This window comes from Ornithorhynchus anatinus, chromosome X3 (assembly GCF_004115215.2).
Source record: "Ornithorhynchus anatinus isolate Pmale09 chromosome X3, mOrnAna1.pri.v4, whole genome shotgun sequence".
Classification (NCBI taxonomy): domain Eukaryota; kingdom Metazoa; phylum Chordata; class Mammalia; order Monotremata; family Ornithorhynchidae; genus Ornithorhynchus; species Ornithorhynchus anatinus.
The window spans coordinates 21,276,539-21,294,873 of record NC_041751.1 but is presented as its reverse complement, the minus strand read 5'-3'; the positions used below and the strand labels follow the sequence as shown (position 1 = coordinate 21,294,873).

At 46.0% G+C, this 18,335-nt stretch overlaps 1 protein-coding gene across 3 annotated transcripts in view; it reads left to right on the top strand.

Moving 5' to 3' along the window:
* F13A1 (coagulation factor XIII A chain) overlaps positions 1–18,335 on the top strand; it is a 144,801-nt gene that overhangs the window by 5,870 nt on the left and 120,596 nt on the right. For all 3 annotated transcript variants that reach the window (XM_029054049.2, XM_029054051.2, XM_029054050.2), the window contains exon 3: positions 16,886–17,074. In XM_029054049.2, coding sequence (XP_028909882.1) covers positions 16,886–17,074 — 189 coding nt within the window. The remainder of the gene's footprint in view (positions 1–16,885; positions 17,075–18,335) is intronic.

Genomic DNA, 18,335 nt, shown 5'->3' with positions numbered 1-18,335 from the left:
ACTAGGCCGTACTTTTCCCTAATGACAAGAGCGGTTTTGGACCTGTCGAACAGGAGGTGCTAGCGGGACAATCCATTCAGGGATGTAGAGCAGGCAGGAAGGGATGCCGTATTACAAAAAAGGTAAGAGGTGAGGGCTCATGAAGAAGATTTGAGAGTCACTGGTATAGAGGTGGGAGTTGGTGCTAGGGGAGCAGATGAGCTCTAAGAGAACAATATTGCTTTCAGTGGAGTCAGAGACAGGAGGGCTTGGTGGGAATCTGGGAACAAATAGTGCCTATAAAGAGCTATCAAGGTAGATGGTTGTCCTTGACTGTTCATCGGACACATCATACTGTACTAAATCCGTGAGGGAATCAATCAGTGGTTGGGTTTTTTTTAGTACTTTATGCAGAACACTGTACTGAGGACTTGGGAGAGTTCAGTACGATAGAGTTGGCAGACAAGATCCCTGCCCTCAAGGAGCTAACAATTTAGTGGGGGTGACAGATGTAAAAGTAAAATACAAATAGGCAGAGCAGCAGAGTATAAGGATATGTATGTAAGGGCTATGGGGTTGGGTGGGACTGAGTATCAAAGTGCTTACAGGGTATAGACCCAAGAGCATACGTGATGTAGATTGGAGGGCAAATAGTGTTGGGAAATGAGGCTAGTCAGGGAAGGCTTCTTGGAGGAGATATGATTTTAGTACGATGTTGAAGATGGGGAGAGTAGTGGGCTGTCAGATTTGAATGGGGAGGGATTTCCAGGCAGGAGGGAGGATATGAGCAGCGTGGCTCAGTGGAAAGAGCCTGGGCTTGGGAGTCAGAGGTCATGAGTTCGAATCCCAGCTTTGCCACTTGTCAGCTGTGTGACTGTGGGCAAATCACTGCACTTCTCTGTGCCTCAGTTACCTCATCTGTAAAATGGGGATTAAGATTGGGAGTCTCACGTGGGACAACCTGATTACCCTGTATCTACCCCAGCGCTTAGAACAGTGCTCTGCACATAATAAACGCTTAATAAATACCAACATTGTTATTATTATTATTATATGAGCGGGTTGAAGGCAAGAGAGATGAGATCAAGGAACCCTGCCCTCCCCTTGACTTTCCTTTCACAATAATAATAATAGTACTGCTATTCGTTAAGCACTCACTACAAGATAATCAGGTCAGTAACAGTCACAGTAGACAACACCAATACCCTCGCTGTTTCACAAGCCCGTAATAACCCTGGCATTCTACTTGACTCATCTCTTTCATTCAACCCGTCTATTCAATCTGTCACCAAATCCTGTTGGTTCAACATTGCTAAACTCTGTCCTTTCCTCTCCATCCAAATGGTTACCACGTTGATCTCGTCACTTATCCCATCCTGCCTGGATTAACTACATCGGCCTCCTCGCTGTCCTTCCCGCCTCCTGTCTCTCCCCACTCCAGTCCTTACGTCACTCAGCTGCACAGATCATTTTTCGAAAGTTCAAAGTCTCCCCGTTTCCACATCAAACAGAAACTTCGTACCATCGGCTTTAAAGCACTCAGTCAGCTCTCCCCCTCCTCCCTTGCCTCCCTGCTTTCCTGAAATCCCTGACTCTTGATGGCTACTAGGCAATGGCTGGTTTGAATAGAAGGAAACTGAATTCTCTGATGAAGAAAAACTTTTTTGGGGGGGTAAAAAAAATAGCGCTTACTGTGTGCCAGGGACTAGTGGAGCTCACAATTTTAATCCCCATTTTACAGATGAGGTAATTGAGGCACAGAGAAGTTCAGTGACTTTCCCAAGGTCACACAGCAGACAAATGTCAGAGCTGGGATTAGAACCCAGGTGCTTTGGACTCCCAGGCCCATGCTCTACCCACTGGTCCATGCTGCTCCTTGTTAATTGAGAAATAAGTTCCTTAATATTTATTGAACACCAATGAAATGGCAGCATGACCTAGGGCTTATGTCTGATCCTATTATTCTGTACATAATAAATGTATTTTTTATGGTATTTGTTAAGATCTGACTACATGCCAGGCATTCTACTAAGCACTGGGGTAGATACAAGCTAAACAGGCTGGACCCACTGCATGTCCCACAAGGGACTCACAGTACTAACCCCCATTTTACAGATGAGGTAACTGAGGCACAGAGCAGTGACTTGCCCAAAGTCACACAGCTGACAAGTGGTGGGGCCAGGATTAGAACCCATGACCTTCTGACCCTCACACCCATGCTCTCACCACTCTACCATGTGGGCTTCCCATAACCCATAGATGATGCAGAAGAGTTAGATCAATACTGATCTATATTGCAGCTCAGCCTTCCCCAGTTTCAAAATCCTTCAGAAATCACACCTCCTCCAGAAGGTCTTCCCTGATTGAATTTTGCTCTCCATCAGGTAAAATCTCCCCAGCTACCACTTGTATGCTCAGTCGCAGCAGCCAGAGTACTTCTGTAGATCTTGTATCTATCCTATCACTTAAGCACCAATTAATATACATTTCCACTTGGCCTCCTTCCGCCTCTGTTTCAGTGCTTGTGTTGCCCAGTAGATTGTAAGGTACTCGCGGGCAGGGATCGGGTTTAATATTATAATAATGTTGGCATTTGTTAAGCGCTTACAATGTGCAGAGCACTGTTTTAAGCGCTGGGGTAGATACAGGGTCATCAGGTTGTCCCTCATGAGGCTCACAGTCTTAATCCCCATTTTACAGATGAGGTAACTGAGGCACAGAGAAGTGAAGTGACTTGCCCACAGTCCCACAGCTGACAAGTGGCAGAGCCGGGTATTGAACCCATGACCTCTGAGTCCCAAGCCCAGGCTCTTTCCACTGAGCCACGCTTTTCTCTTTCAAACCTGGATTAGAGTGTACTGTACACAGTAGGTACTCGAGAAATCGATTGACTGATTGAGATATCAAACTATTAACTTCCTTGATATAGAGCGTTTCTGGATAAAGCCACCTCAAGGCACACGCATCAAAAATCACAAGAAATGAAAACAGGGAAAACAAATTAAATAGTGTTTAGGATGCTTAGTCCCTCCACCGGCTAATGCCTTTGGTAAACTTGATAAAGATAAGAAGGACTGGCGAAAACCCAGTTTCCAGAAAAGAAAGAAGAGGATATGGTTGGATTTTTCCATCTTAAGCAGATCTGCTTCTACTCATTCTTCCTTAAATTTCATTAGTATTCTGATTTTTAGAAATGAAATGGGATGCCTCTTCTAGTCATTCACTTTGTCATCCAACACTCACGCGCACACACACAGTATACACACTCATAGATTAAGTCACAGGCCATTGGCAGCATCACCTTCAAACCCAAGGACAATCAATCAATAATATTTATTGAGCATCTATTGTACTTAGAGCACTTTACGAAGAATCTGGGAGAGTACAATAGAGTTGGTATTTGTGATCCCGAGCCACAAGGAGTTTACAGTCTAGCAAAGGGAGGTAGGCCCTGAAATAAATTACAGGTAGGAGTTAGGTAAAAAGATATGCACATAACTGCAGATAGGGAGATGGTGTGAGTACCCAAGCGCTTAGGTAAAAGGGAAGGGCTGAGGAGGGGGAAATATGAGAAATTAATCGGGGAGGGCTTCCTGGAAGAGATGTGATTTTGGTAGGGCTTTGAAAAGGAAAGCAGTCATCCACCAGATGTGAAGGGGGAGGGGGGTTCTAGGCAGGATGGAAGGTATGAGCCAGAGGCCGAAGCAGGGGCTACAAGGAGGAGGCACTAAATAGCTTAGCCGGATAGGGATTACAATAATGATGGTAATTGTTAAGTGCTTACTATATGCCAGGCACTGTTCTAAGCACTGGGGTAGATCTGGGCATGTCACTCCCCTTCTTAAACAACTCCAGTGGTTGCCTATCAACCTCCGCTCCAAACAAAAACTCCTCACTCTAGGCTTCAAGGCTCTACATCACCTTGCCCCTTCCTACCTCTCCTCCCTTTTCTCTTTCTACCGCCCACCCCGCACGCTCCGCTCCTCTGCCGCCCACCTCCTCACCGTCCCTCGCTCTCGCCTATCCCGCCGTCGACCCCCGGGCCACGTCCTCCCGCGGTCCTGGAACGCCCTCCCTCCTCACCTCCGCCAAACTGATTCTCTTCCCCTCTTCAAAACCCTACTTAAAACTCACCTCCTCCAAGAGGCTTTCCCAGACTGAGCTCCTCTTCTCCCTCTACTCCCTCTACCACCCCCCCGTCACCTCTCCGCAGCTAAACCCTCTTTTCCCCCTTTCCCTCTGCTCCTCCCCCTCTCCCTTCCCATCCCCTCAGCACTGTACTCGTCCGCTCAACTGTATATATTTCCATTACCCTATTTATTTTGTTAATGAATTGTACATCGCCTCGATTCTATTTAGTTGCCATTGTTTTTACGAGATGTTCTTCCCCTCGACTCTATTTATTGCCATTGTTCTCGTCTGTCCGTCTCCCCCGATTAGACCGTAAGCCCGTCAAACGGCAGGGACTGTCTCTATCTGTTGCCGACTTGTTCATTCCAAGCGCTTAGTACAGTGCTCTGCACATAGTAAGCGCTCAATAAATACTATTGAATGAATATAAGGAAATCAGGTTGGACACAGTCCCTGTCCCTCTTGGGGCTCGCACTCTTAATCCCCATTTTACAGATGAGGTAACTGAGGCCCAGAGAAGTGAAGTGACTTGCTCAAGGTCACACAGCAGACAGGGGGTGGAGTCGAGATTGGAACACCTAACCTTCTGACAACGCGGCCCATGCTCTATCCGCTACTCCATGTTGCTCCTCTATGAATTACGCATGCAACCTGGGGTGAAGTGGATGTAGACAGTGGAGAATTACAAAGGAGAGGGCTGCTTGAATGACTTAAGGCAAACATACCCTATTTTCTCTGTTTTATCAATCAGTCAGTCAGTCAATGGTTTTTACTGCATGCTTACCCTGGGCAGAGCACTGTACTAAGCACTTGGGAGAGTAGAAGACAATGGAATTAGCAGACGTTTTCCTTGCCCATAATGAGCTCACCGTCTAGAGGCAGAGACAGACATTAATATGAATAAGTACTTTATGATGCATCACTTCCCACCCCCATTTACGAAGGAGAAATAAAAGCTTATTTTTGTAAGTAGTGATAGGAGTGAGCGTAGAGTGGGAAAAGGAGAAGGGTGGTAGGGTGTTGATAAAACCACAGAGCAAGCTCTTACCAGGGAAGGGAGTCATGTGGGTGCTCTGCGACAGGAAGGGGATGCCTATTGTGTGTAGCACTGGAGAGGGTGAGATAGAAATAGAAAAGCTGCTGGGGTCTCCAAGTGTTCCCTCAACTTCCTCTTCCTTCTCCCCTTCTTCCCTCCTCTTTTTCTTCTTTTCATCAGTTAGGCTTCATTCTTCTAATGCCTTGCACAATAGTTTCTCACCTGTTTTGGAATTGCAAAATTTGGTGAATAAGTGATTTGGCAATCACACAAGCAAAAACAGTAGTTACCGAGTGCTTGATGTGTGCAAAATGCTGTGCTCGGCACTTGAAAGTGGAAAATGAAAATATAAAAGGCACTTTCCTTCTCCTTGAAGAACTGGGGGTAGATTTGAATTCCAAATCATTAGCCGAACCCCTAGAATAAAAACTTGAAAACATAAGCACTTACTTTGCCTAAACATTTCTGCACATTTTTGTGTCTTAAAAATAACCTGCTTTTTTATACAGTAGAAAGATAGAGAGGAAAGGGAAAGCAGTGGTTTTCTGGAGGAGGAAAAATGTGGTCTTCTCATTTCTATTGTTCCTTCAATTTTTGAATTGGGCTAAGTGTCATATTTGCAAGCTGTCATCCTGAAGAGATCGTGAAGTGCCAAACTGTCAGCTATAATTTCTCCAAGGAGGAAGCTGCTTAAAGGGGGCTTTAGTATTTAAAAAAGAATTGCTGACAATCATGTTCATCACCAGAGGTAATTTGTTGGTTGAAATTCATCTTCCCAAACCAAATGGAAGGATGATCTTGGTACGGCAAGGCTAGTGAGACGGAATAAGGATAGTGTCGAATTTTCAATGCAGTCAATTAGTAGTCATTAAAGGAAAGTTTATTGAATATGAACAAAGGACTGGGCTGTGCCCATCCCCACTGGAATTGTGCAAGGGAGGCTGGAGATTTTTACTCTCACGGAAACATCAACATTGGCATTAGCCAGCTGCTCTGCCTATTTTTGTGGCCCCTCAGAATCCACGTCAGAGGGAAGGAGAGATACGACTCTGTTTAACCCTCCCTTTTCGTGTACTGGGTACAGTCACTGCCCACAGTCGATTCTCCTCATTTTTCCTTTTAGAGAAGAACACAATCACCATCTTCTAACATTTCCTTAAGTTTCTATTCTGTTTGAAATTCCCCCCATCTAATGTCGCTTCCATTTCCTACTCCAACCAATGTTTCCTGATAGAAACATCTCCTTCCGAAAATGATGGCATACAAGAGACCATGCTAGGAAAACAAGAATTCAGGATCCCCAATTCTTTGCTCTTGCACTGTCTAAAAATTAAGACAGGCAAGAGAAATGATTAAAAGAGGGTTCCATTTTGTCCACTCAAAAGAATGCATTGCCTGATAATGTGTTTGCTTGGGGGGTTTTGTTGTTGAAATAGCTCGGTAGATAAGCCATGTATGGGATCTTTGGGAAATCTGGTATGAATGCCATTAATTACGGTGCTGCGTAATGAATAGCAAGTGTCTTTAGGATGTCTGAGTCCTCCTTTGAGAAACAAGGACAACTATATCTAAGTGACCGTCATGCTAGTGGTTTGTAAGTAGCCACTCACATTCTCTCATCTCTGTCAGTTGTGTCTGAGTCCACAATGCAATGAGCAGAGAGGCAGACGGGCACAGTATTTATCTCTCTCCCTCTCTGCAGTCTCGCATTTCCTCTTGCCTTCAGGACATCTCTACTTGGTTATCCTCCGGCCAACTCAAACTTAACATGGCCAGAATAGAACTTCTTATCTTCCCACCCTAACACCATCCTCCCCCTGACTTTCCCATCACTGTAGACGGCACCACTCTCCTTACTGACTCACAAGCCTGTATCCGTGGCGTTATCCTTGACTCTTCTCTCTCATTCAACCCACATATTCAGTCCATCACTAAATCCTGTAGGCCACCTTCACAACACCACTAAAATCCACCCTCTCCTCACCATTCAAACCGCTACCATGCTATACAATCACTCATCCTATCCCACCTGGATTACTGCATCAGCCTCCTTGCTGACCTCCCAGCCTCCTGTCTCTCCCCACTCTAGTCCATCCTTCACTCTGCTGCCCAGATCATTTTTTTACAGATATGTTCAGGACATGTCACCCCACTCTTCAAAATACTCCAGTGGCTGCCCATCCACTTCCATATCAAACAAAAACTTCTCACCATTGGCTTTAAATCATCTCACCCCCTCCTACCTCACCACAATACTCTGCTACTACAACCCAGCCCGCACACTTCATTCCTCTAATGCTAACCTTCCCACTGTGCTTCTCTCTCGTCTGTCTCACCGCTGACTCCTCACCCTCATCCTGCCTCTGGCCAGGAACGTCCTCCCTCCTCAAATCCAACAGATAATTACTCTCCCCAATTCAAAGGCTTATTGAAGGCACATCTCCTCCAAGAGGCCTTCCCCACCTATGCCCTCTTTTCCCCTTCTCCCATTCCCTTCTGCGATGCCCTGACTTGCTCCCTTTGTTCAATTTCCCCCTTCCAGCACCACAGCACTTATGTACACCTCTGAAATTATTTATGTATATTAATATCTGTCTTCCCCTCTAGACTATGAGCTCATTCATTCATTCATCAATTCAATCGCATTTACTGTGCTTGAAAAGTTCAATTCAGCAATAAAGAGAGACAGTCCCTGCCCACAATGTTGTTCGTTGTGGACAAAGAATGTGTCTATTGTTGTATTGTTATCTCCCAAGTGCTTAGTACAGTGCTCTGCACACAGTAAGCACTCAATAAATACTATCGAATGAATGAATGAATGAGCACACACTGACTTTTTACATGGAAGGCCCATCTCTCGCCAAAGAGGGACTGCAGCAGAGTGACAAGACTGGGCTGTAGCCCCATGACACGACTGCCTCCATCTTGCCAGCTATTTCCTGGGATTCCTGCTGGGCCTGTCCACCTTGCAGAATGAGTCAGGTAGTTCTGGTTCTCTGGAAACTCTCGCCGCTCTCCACCAGGCTCTCTTCTACTTCCCTGACCCGTGATGAGAACACAGGCCTCCTGATTTCCAGGTTGAAATCAATGCTGAATTCCTGATTGGGACTGTCAGTGAGAGAATTTTTTTTTCCACCTATACAATTTGTTCAGGTAGTGCACTTCTTCTGATAATCTTGCCACTCAGGGTCAGCATTGCTCAGACATCAGTGGGCAAGAGGGGAAAGGTATGTTCTAGGTCATCCACACGCCCTCACGCAGCCTCCATGCCCAATGCCTGGTAGGGAGACATCCGATAGGGAAATGGCTGCAGTCCGTGGTCACGGGACACGGCCGCTGAAACTTCAACAGTATCAGACAATGCTGTGCCCTTACCTCTCTCTTAAAGCCCTGCTGATTCTCCAAGTAACCTTTTCCACAGTCTAAATCAATCTATAGGTTGTATTTATCGAGTGTTTACTGGGTATGGAGCAGTGTACTATCTACTTGGGAGAGAGTACAATATAACAGTTAGTAGACATGTTCCCTGCCCCACATAAGCTTGCAGTCTAGAGGACGAGCTTACAGTCTACAGTCTAAATGGAAGGAAGAACAGGTATTTAATACCCACTTTACAGATGAGAAAATGGAAGGCCAGGGAAGTTAAGTGACTGGCCCGAGGTCACTCGGCAGGGAAGTGGCATAGCAGATTTAGAACGTAGATCCTGAGACTCCCCGGCCCAAGGCTCTTTCCACCGGGCCACAGCTAGTAACCATCTTCCAGTTGAATGAGAGTCTCACTAATAGAGTAGCAGCAAACAGAAAATGTTCAGCAACGGAGGGGCCATTTGCAGATAATGCAAGAACGAGAAAGAAAAATAACATTAAAGTAAGTGCAGTCTGCACTTGCTGAAGTACTTTAGGGGCTTGTTGAACGTAACTCTCTTCTCCAAGACATCCAGGTGACATGGAGTTGGGGAAGCACTCTTACCTCAAAACCATGCTTTCCTGGGTTAATCAAGTGGAAGGACATGGATGTTCATTCATTCATTCATTCATTCATTCAATCGTCTTTATTGAGGGTTTACTGTATGCAAAGTACTATATTAGAAGGTTGAATAAAAAGCACGTGATGCCAGTCACTGTACTTAAAGCCTCTAGCTTCCCTGCCCCGATGATTGTAAGCTCCTTGTGGGCAGGGATGGGTTCTACCAGTTCTGTTGTATGGTAATAATAATAATGATAATAATGATGATGGTATTTGTTAAGCACTTACTATGTGCAAAGCACTGTTTTAAGCGCTGGGGGGAATACAAGGTGACCAGGTTGTCCCACGTGGGGCTCACAGTCTTAATCCCCATTTTATAGAAAGGTAACTGAGGCCCAGAGAAGTGAAGTGACTTGCCCAAAGTCACACAGCTGACAAGCGGCAGAGCGGGGATTAGAACCCATGACCTCTGACTCCCGAGCCCATGCTCTTTCCACTGAGCCACGCTGCGTCTCGTGGTACTTTCTCAAGTGCTTAGTACAGTGCTTATTAAGTGCTTAATCAATACTATTGATCGATTGGTTGGTAAGGTCTGAGACTCACCCAACACAGCGCTCTGCACCCAGTGTGCTGCCCAAAGTAGGAACAGACTGCAATGCTCAGCATGGGCTGAGTGACGCAGTACAGTGTTCAACACAGGGTAGGCACCTCAGAACAGTACTCGCCACATAACAGGTTCCTAGCGCAGGGCTTGACACACTGTGCACAGTGTTTTGTTCATGATGAGTACCCATTAGAGTGTCCACCATGCTCTACGCAAAGTCGGTGGTGAATGTAACCTATGGATTCAATACTGGCATAGACTAGTGGGAAGACCACGGGGCCGGGACTCAGAGGACCTGGGTTCTAATCCCAGCTCTGATAATTCCCGCTATCGACCCCTGGCCCACATCCTACCACTGACCTGGAACGCCCTCCTCCCTCACATCCGCCAAACTAACTCTCTTCCCTACTGAGAGCTCACCTCCTTCTGGAGGCCCTCCCAGACTGAGTCCTCCCTTTTCCCCTGCTCTTCCTCCCCTCCCCATTCCCCCTTCTTCTGCCCTCTGCTCTTCTCCCTTCCCCTCCCCACAGCACTTGTGCATATTTGTATATATTATTTATTACTCTATTTTGTTAATGATGTGTATATATCTATGATTCTATTTATCTTGATGGTATTGACACCTGACTACTTGTTTTGTTTTGTTGTCTGTCTCTCCCATTTAGACTGTGAGCCCGCTGTTGGGCAGGGATTGTCTCCATCTGTTGCCTAATTGTACATTCCAAGTGTCTAGTACAGTGCTCTGCACATAGTAAGCGCTCAATAAATGCGACTGAATAAATGAATGAATGAATTGCCTGCTGTGTGACCTTGGGCAAGTCCCTTAACTTCTCCATGCCTCAGTTTCCTCAACTGTAAAAAAAGAGATTTGAAACATGTCTTCTTTGCTACTTAGCCTGTGAATTCCATGTGGGACAGGGACTGTGTCCAACCTGATTATCTTGTTTCTAACCCTGTGTTTGAACAATGCTTGACATGCAGTAAGCACTTCACAGATATCACAATTGCTATTATCATTATTGTATATTACACAGTTTCTATCATTAGTACACGTAATATATGATATATATAATGTGATATATTCGCTTTGTAGAAATTATTAAATTATGGATAGGGGAAAGAGTTAAGTGTAAGGATGTGCTGAGGGACTGGAATATGGATCAAAGGGCACAACCAAGAACACAGTTGTTGCCGAGGGGAGGGTGGATGGGGAAATGACAGCTTAGCCTGGGAAGTACCCTTGGAGGAGATGTGATTTTAATGAGGGTTTGAAACTGGGGAGAGTGGTGATCTGTCGTATATGACGGGGGCAGGAGTTCCAGGCCCGAGGGGAGACATGAGCAAGGGGTCAGTGGCAGGATAGATGAGATAGAGATAGAGAGAGCAGGTGGACTGCACCGATTGGATTGTGAAAGGAAACGTGAGGCAAATTCGTGGGGAGAAAGCTGGTTGAGTGCTTTAAAGCCAATGGTTAGGAGTTTCCATCTGTTGCAGAGGTGGACGGGCAACCCCTGGAGGCTCTTGAGGAGTGGGGAGACAAGGATTGAATGGTTTTTCAGAAAAATAATCTGGGCAGAAAAGTGAAGTAAGGAGTGGAGAGTGGAGATGCAGGAAGCAGAGTGGTCATCAAGGAGACTTACAGTTGTCAAGATAGAAAATGATAAATGCTTGGATCAGTGTGGTAGCTGTTTAGATGGAGGGGAAAAGGTGGATTCTAGAGCCGTGAAGGTAGAACTGATGGCATTGATGCCTGGATGTGCACTTTGAATGAGAGATGAGTCAAAGAGGATCCAAGGTTACTGACTAGTGATACAGGGAGGATACTGGCATTGTCTACAGTGATAGGAAAGTCAAAGAGAGGACAGCATTTGGATGGGAAGATGAAGAGTTGTTTTGGACATGTTGAATTTGAGGTGTCAGTAAGTACAGTCAAATAGAGATGTCCTGAAGGCAGGAGGAAATATGAGACTGAGATGAGAGGTCAAGGTTGAAGAAGTAGGTTTGGGAATTTTCTGTGTTGAGATGATAGCTGAAGCATGAGTGCAAAAGAGTTTTCCAAGAAGGGGTTGCAGATGGAGAAGGGAAATAGATCCAGAACTGAGCCCTGAGGGACACCCACAGTAGTGAGTGAGAGGCAGAAGAGGAGCCTTCAAAAGAGGGGCCAGTCAGAAAGATGGGAGGAGAACCAGGAGAGGACAGAATTGTTCAAGACCAGGAGAAGGGAAGTCAAAGGCAACTAAGAGGTTGAAGAGGACTAGGGTGGAATAGAGGCCACTGGAATTGGCAAGAAGGAGGTCATTGGTGACCTTAGAGAGGGCTGTTTCCATGGAATGAAGTGGGCAGAAGCCAGATTTCCTAGGGTGGAGGAGAGAATCAGAGGAGGGGAGGTGGAGGCAGCAGATGTAGACAGCTCAAGGAGTTTGGAGAGCAGTGGTAGGCAGGAGATGGGGCAACAACTGGAGAGAGCCATGGATTTGAGAGGTGGGATTTTTTTTCAAATAGGGGATAGATGGCTATGCTTGAAAACAGTGAGGAAGGAGCCATTGGGACGTGAATGGTTGGAGATGACAATCAGGGAGGGAAGAAAGGTGAGAAGGGAGAGGATCAGAGGTGCAGATGGGTGGGGTCAATGAGGAGTCAATTTTGGAACGATTGTTCATTCAATATCTATCCTAAAATCTCATCTGCTCTAAGAGGACTTCCTCAACTAAGCCTTAATTTCCCCTACTTGTTCTCCCTTCTGGCATCACCTAGGAACTTGGATCTGTACCTCTTAAGCACTTTATATGCACTCCACCCCCAGCCCCCAGTTCTTGCTCTTTTCTCTTAGCAAAATGTTGCAATTTTGGATTTGGCAAGAAGGAGCTTGCTTCCCCACAAGCTCTGCACACAGTAAGCACCAATAAATGCCATTAATCAAATGATGTATTGATTTCACATGCATTTGGGGAAAGTCTGAGGGAGCACAGAGGTGGTAGCTGTGCGTGAAATTCAATCTCTGGGTGCACGTGCGCCTTACGCTCCCCCACCCCCCACCAGCTTCTCTCCCAACCACAAAGCGAGGCATGGGCAATGTGGAGGAGAAATGTCATATGAATATTTAGCAGGTATTTTACGTCTTGAAATTAGATTATGTGGCCGAGAAACAGAAATCCACAGAAATGGGATTTAAATAGGAATTGGTACATATTATAGGGAAATGGAACCCCAGAGAGTGAAACTTGCAAGGGTGCATCTGGACCATTAAGGAAGTTCAGACCACAACATAACAGAAAGCAAGCGCTCTTTCGGGGACATGTGTTTTGGTGAAGCATGTTGATATATATATCATCATGCTTCACTATTTATAATATATACGTGTGTGTGTATGTATATATACATATACATATATGAATAGGAAACAGCTTATAGTATTGGTTTAGGATGGTGGTGGAGTAAGATTAACACTCAGTGATAAATTGGCTTACAGTGTCTCCAAAATAGTCAATAGGCCATCCCCAAACTGTGCACTTGACATTTCAATTGTCACGTTAAAATTGGTATCTGAAGACCTCAGCTATTGACCGATGTTTAGTCCAACCATAAAATTGGCAAGAGAACCATTTATATATCCACACGATATCTTTCTCCAGAGACTTAACCTTTGCCCACAATTAGGGTTCTGTTTAGAGTTGGGAAATCCAGTTCCCTTAGAGATGGCTTCCTGTTTCATCACTGCCAGCTCAGGCCTTGTTTGGGGAATCAAGATAGACCAGAAAGCAAATGGTAAGGGGGTAGCTAAATTCAAAGGGGTCATGCAGAAATGAGAAGTGCTATGAGCCAACTCAAATCCCAACTTGACAAAGGAAATCTACTTTCAGTCATTTGGAGTGAAGTTTGGCCCAGTGCAATAAATAAGCAGGGTGAACAAAGACAAAAAGATTAATGGAGACTAATTCCTAGGCTGAACCAAGAACTAACTCTGAAAATGAAAGGGTAGGTGGGCAAGAAAGAGATTAATGATAGAGCGGTTAGAACGCAACTCAGATTCCCCTCCTTCCCTTAGCAGCCAGACCCAAAGCTAACGAAGGAAGCGTCATGCTTCCAAGTTAATCAATCTATTAATCAATCGGTGGTATTTATTGAGCACTGACTGTTTTGAGAACTGTATTAAGCACTTAGGAGAGTGCGACAAAATAGAGTAGATAGGATGCCAACCCACTAGGACTTTACAGCTAATAGGAGGGAGCAAAATGGAATTGGAATTTCCTATGACATCCCTTCCACTCCCCTAAGTACTTAGTACTGTGATCTGTATAGAGTAAGCACTCAATAAACGCTACTGATCGATAAAGACTTTGTGTAGGTTGGGGAATCAGTCCTCCTAGCTTTATGTCCAGGAACATTGCCCGCCTCTCTGCACCTGGGTAGTTCTTGGACCTCAAGGATGCCAAGCTGGGGAGGGGCAGAGCCCAGGCCTTGTGGAAGGCTTACCAGGGTCAGAGCCCTCCGTGCCAAAATTGCAACATTTTGCTGAAAGCAAAGAGCATGGCTCTGGGAATCAGGACAGGACTCCTGAGTTCTAGTCCTGGTTCTGCCTGTCATTAACATGGGTGAAGACCACACATGCCCTTCAGAGGGTATATGCCCCTGCCTGCCTATTTGCTCATCAATCAATGAGTCGGTGGTATTTATGGAGGGTTTACTGTGTACAAAGCACTGTGCTAAGCACAATACAACAGAGTTGGTAGATACGTTCTCTGCCCCTACAGAGCCTACAATCCGGAGAGGGAGGCAGACCTTAATATGAATTTTGGATGTGGACATAAGTACTGTGGAGCTGAGGGTCAGATGAGCGTCATGTGGCAGAACCAGGCTCCAGGTAACTCTTGAGCTCATGGATTGGAGGGTTGGAAATGGATTCACAGACTCAAAGTGCTTGTGCAGTCTTCACCCATGTTCATTCATTCATTCAATCGTATTTATTGAGTGCTTACTGTGTGCAGAGCACTGTACTAAGCGCTTGGAAAGTAGGCAGAACCAGGACTAGAACCTAGGTGTCCTGTCCTGATACCCAGAGCCATGCTCTTTTCCTTCGGCAAAATGTTGCAACTTTGGCAGGTTTCTTAGAAGCAGCGTTGCCTAGTGGGTAGAGCCCGGGGCTGGGAGTGAGAAGGTCGTGGGTTCTAATCCCGGCTCTGCCACTTGTCTGCTGTGTGGCCCCGGGCAAGTCCCTTCACTTCTCCATGTCGCAGTTTCCTCATCTGGAAAATGGGGATTGAGACTGTGAGCCCCACATGGGACAGGGACTGCGTCCAATCCGATTTGTTCGTATCCACCCCAGTGCTTAGTAGAGTGCCTGGCACACAGTAAGTACTTAACAAATACCGGAATTACCATTATTATTATCATTATTAAAGAATTGCGAGAAGTAATCTATGGAAGACAAAGCTATTCCTAGACGAATTAGCAATGACTACTCTGGTCAGCATGGTACCCAACTTCTAGCAGCTGGTAAAACCAGGAAGGAAACACTGGTTTTCTCCTTGGGCTACCTTTCAAACCACCGCAGAGGGGCTTCCCTTCAAGTAATCCCAAATGGACCACCTTTCAAACCATACCAAACAGGCTTCCTTTCAAGTAACCCCAAATGGGCTACCTTCCAAATCACCCAAAATGGGCTTCCTTTCAAATCGCCAAGGAGCCAAGTTCCGAAGGGGGAATGTTCACTTCTAGCTCCAGCGAGGAGGTCACTCAGCGCTGTCCAGGGTCTGACAGAGTGGGCGTCCCTGACTCTTGGTAGAGGCGACTTACCACATCAGTGTGACAGAGTTCCAACCAGTGGAGACCCCTCCCCAGATATACCTTACTACTTCCAGGTCCTCTTCCCATCCATTGACCATATTCGGGGTGCAAAGGATCGTGTGACAAGACCCACCACAATTTACTCATCCCGAGTCTGTTTGGCCTTATTGCTCACCCAGCCCCTCCGGGGTCGGTAGCGCCAGGAGTTATGGGAAGTGTTAATGTTTCCTATCGCTCACTGCCCACCCCTCCAGCGCTAGTGAGATAACCTTGCTAACCTGGCCAGGTTGTGATCCAAGGGCATAGAACGCAGAAGACGAAGGTGTAGGGGGGAAAAGGCTTAGTTGGGGAAGGTCTCTTGGATGAGATGTGATTGTAATAAGGCTTTGGAGACGGTGCTGCCAGATAAGAATTGAGAGGGAGTTCAAGGCTAGAGGGAGGACATGGGCAAGGCGTTCATGGCGAGATAGGCAAGACCAAGGTAGAGTGAGTAGTCAGCTTAAGAGGAGCAAAGTGTGTGGTCTTGGTTGGAGTGGTAAATTATCGAGGTAGGGCAGGATGGGGAGTGCTTTAACGTTTCTGTTAGATAAGGTGAATGGGCAACCACTGGATGTTTTTGAGAGGGAAGACATGGACTGAACTTTTCCTAGACGATCTGCCCAACAGATTGAAGTATGGAGTGGAGAGGATAGATGCAGAAAGGTGGCAGAGAGGTCAGGAGGAGGCCTTTGCAGTAGTCAAGGTGGATTCAAGTGCTTAGATCAGCAGAGTAGCAGTTTGGATGTAGAGGAAATGGTGGATTTTAATGATGATTGTAAAGGCAGAACTGCCGGGATTTGGTGACATAGTGATTACCTGGGTTGAGTGAGAGAGATGAGTCTAGGATAATGCCAAGGTTACAGGCCTGTGAGATGGAGGATTGTGGTTTTGTCCACAGTGATGGGAAAGATTGAGGAGGGGTTGATAGGGCAAATATAGGCCAAAAGGGTAAAAGGACTGGAGAGGGAGAGGAAAGTGGGGGAAGGAGAGAAAGAAAGGGAAAGGGAGAAGGAGATAGTTGGGGAGAGGGAGAGACAGGGAGAGAGGAAGGAGGGGGGAGAGAGAGTGAGGGAGAGAGAGAGGGAGAGAGACAGAGAGAGACCGGCCCGATTCTCCCCTCCCTGGGTGTAAATTAGGCACCAGGATTGTGAAGAATCCATGGTTACGGACCAAGATCCCTGACTCCCAGACCATTCCTTCTCCATAAAAATAGTTGCTCTGCTCCCTTTGGGGAGAAAACACCCTTCTTTCAGCCAACTCTTCTTTCTGGGGTCTTGGTGGCAAAGCTATTAAACAGAAGCGATTCAACACTCTTTCCCATTGCCTCTCTTCTGTCTATCTGCAGACTTCCTGAATGTCACAGACATCCACCTGTTCAAGGACAGCTGGGATAACAATAAACAGGAGCATCACACAGACAAGTTCATCAACAACAGTCTGATTGTTCGTCGAGGGCAGCCTTTCTGCATCCAAATCGATTTTAACCGTCCCTACATTCCCAGTAGGGACCTCTTCAGACTGGAGTTTGTCATAGGTGAGTGCCAAGGGGATTCTGGGTGAAAGGAGGTTATGCTACTTGCCAGGCAGATATCTTTAAACTCTGCTGCTTCCTGTAATTTCTTTTATTAATAATAATAACTGTTATTATTATTATGAGAGTGATTGTTGGATATAGGAGAAGCAGTATGGCTTCAGTGGAAAGAGCCCGGGCTTGGGAGTCAGAGGACGTGGGTTCTAATCCCGGCTCCGCCACTTGCCTGCTGTGTGACCTTGGGCAAGCCACTTAACTTCTCTGTGCCTCAGTGACATCATCTGTAAAATGGGGATTAAGACTGTGAGCCCCAAATGGGACAACCTGATTACCTTGTATCTATCCCAGCGCTTAGAACAGTGCTTGGCACATAGTAAGCGCTTAACAAATGCCATTATTATTAGTATACAATTGTAGTATTGGTTAATCACTTATTGTGTGTCAAGCGCAGTGTTCAAGCACGGAGGAAGATAAAAGATCATCAGGTCAGACACAGTCTCAGTCCCACAGGGACCTCACAGTCTAAGTAGGAAGGAGAACAGGTATTGAGTTCCCATTTTAAAGATGAGAAAACTGAGGCACAGAGAAGTTAAGTGATTTCCCCAAAGTCATACAGCAGGCAAGTGGGGGTGCCAGAACCAGAACCCAGGTCTTCTGACTCCCGGAACCTGTGATTGTTTTTTAAATAGGCCACCCTGCTTCTCCTCAGTGTCTGCTTCCCCTGCTAGATGGTAAAGTTCTTGAAGGCGGTGATATTGTCTACTAACACCATGGTGTTTTCGCAAGAGCTCAGTACAGCACTCTGTTCGGAATGTAGTCCAGTAAATGCTACTGATTGATTTTGGTCTGGAGAATTCAGTTATAAGGCTGGACTTTCCCTCAGATTCCGTGATGTCTAATCTAACACTTCCAACCCTCCCCCTTTGTTCCGTGTGTATGTCACTCAACTTCTCCCAGGGCATAGTTTCATCAGTGGAATGAGCCCGGGCTTGGGAGTCAGAGGTCATGGGTTCGAATCCCGGCTCTGCCACTTGTCAGCTGTGTGACTTTGGGCAAGTCACTTCACTTCTCTGGGCCTCAATTCCCTCATCTGTAAAATGGGGATTAAGACTGTGAGCCCCACGTGGGACAACCTGATTACCCTGTATCTACCCCAGCGCTTAGAACAATGCTCTGCACATAGTGAGCACTTAACAAATACCAACATTATTATTATTATTATTATTCCTTCTAGAGTGATGCAGGCCTTGGAAGGCTACAAGCT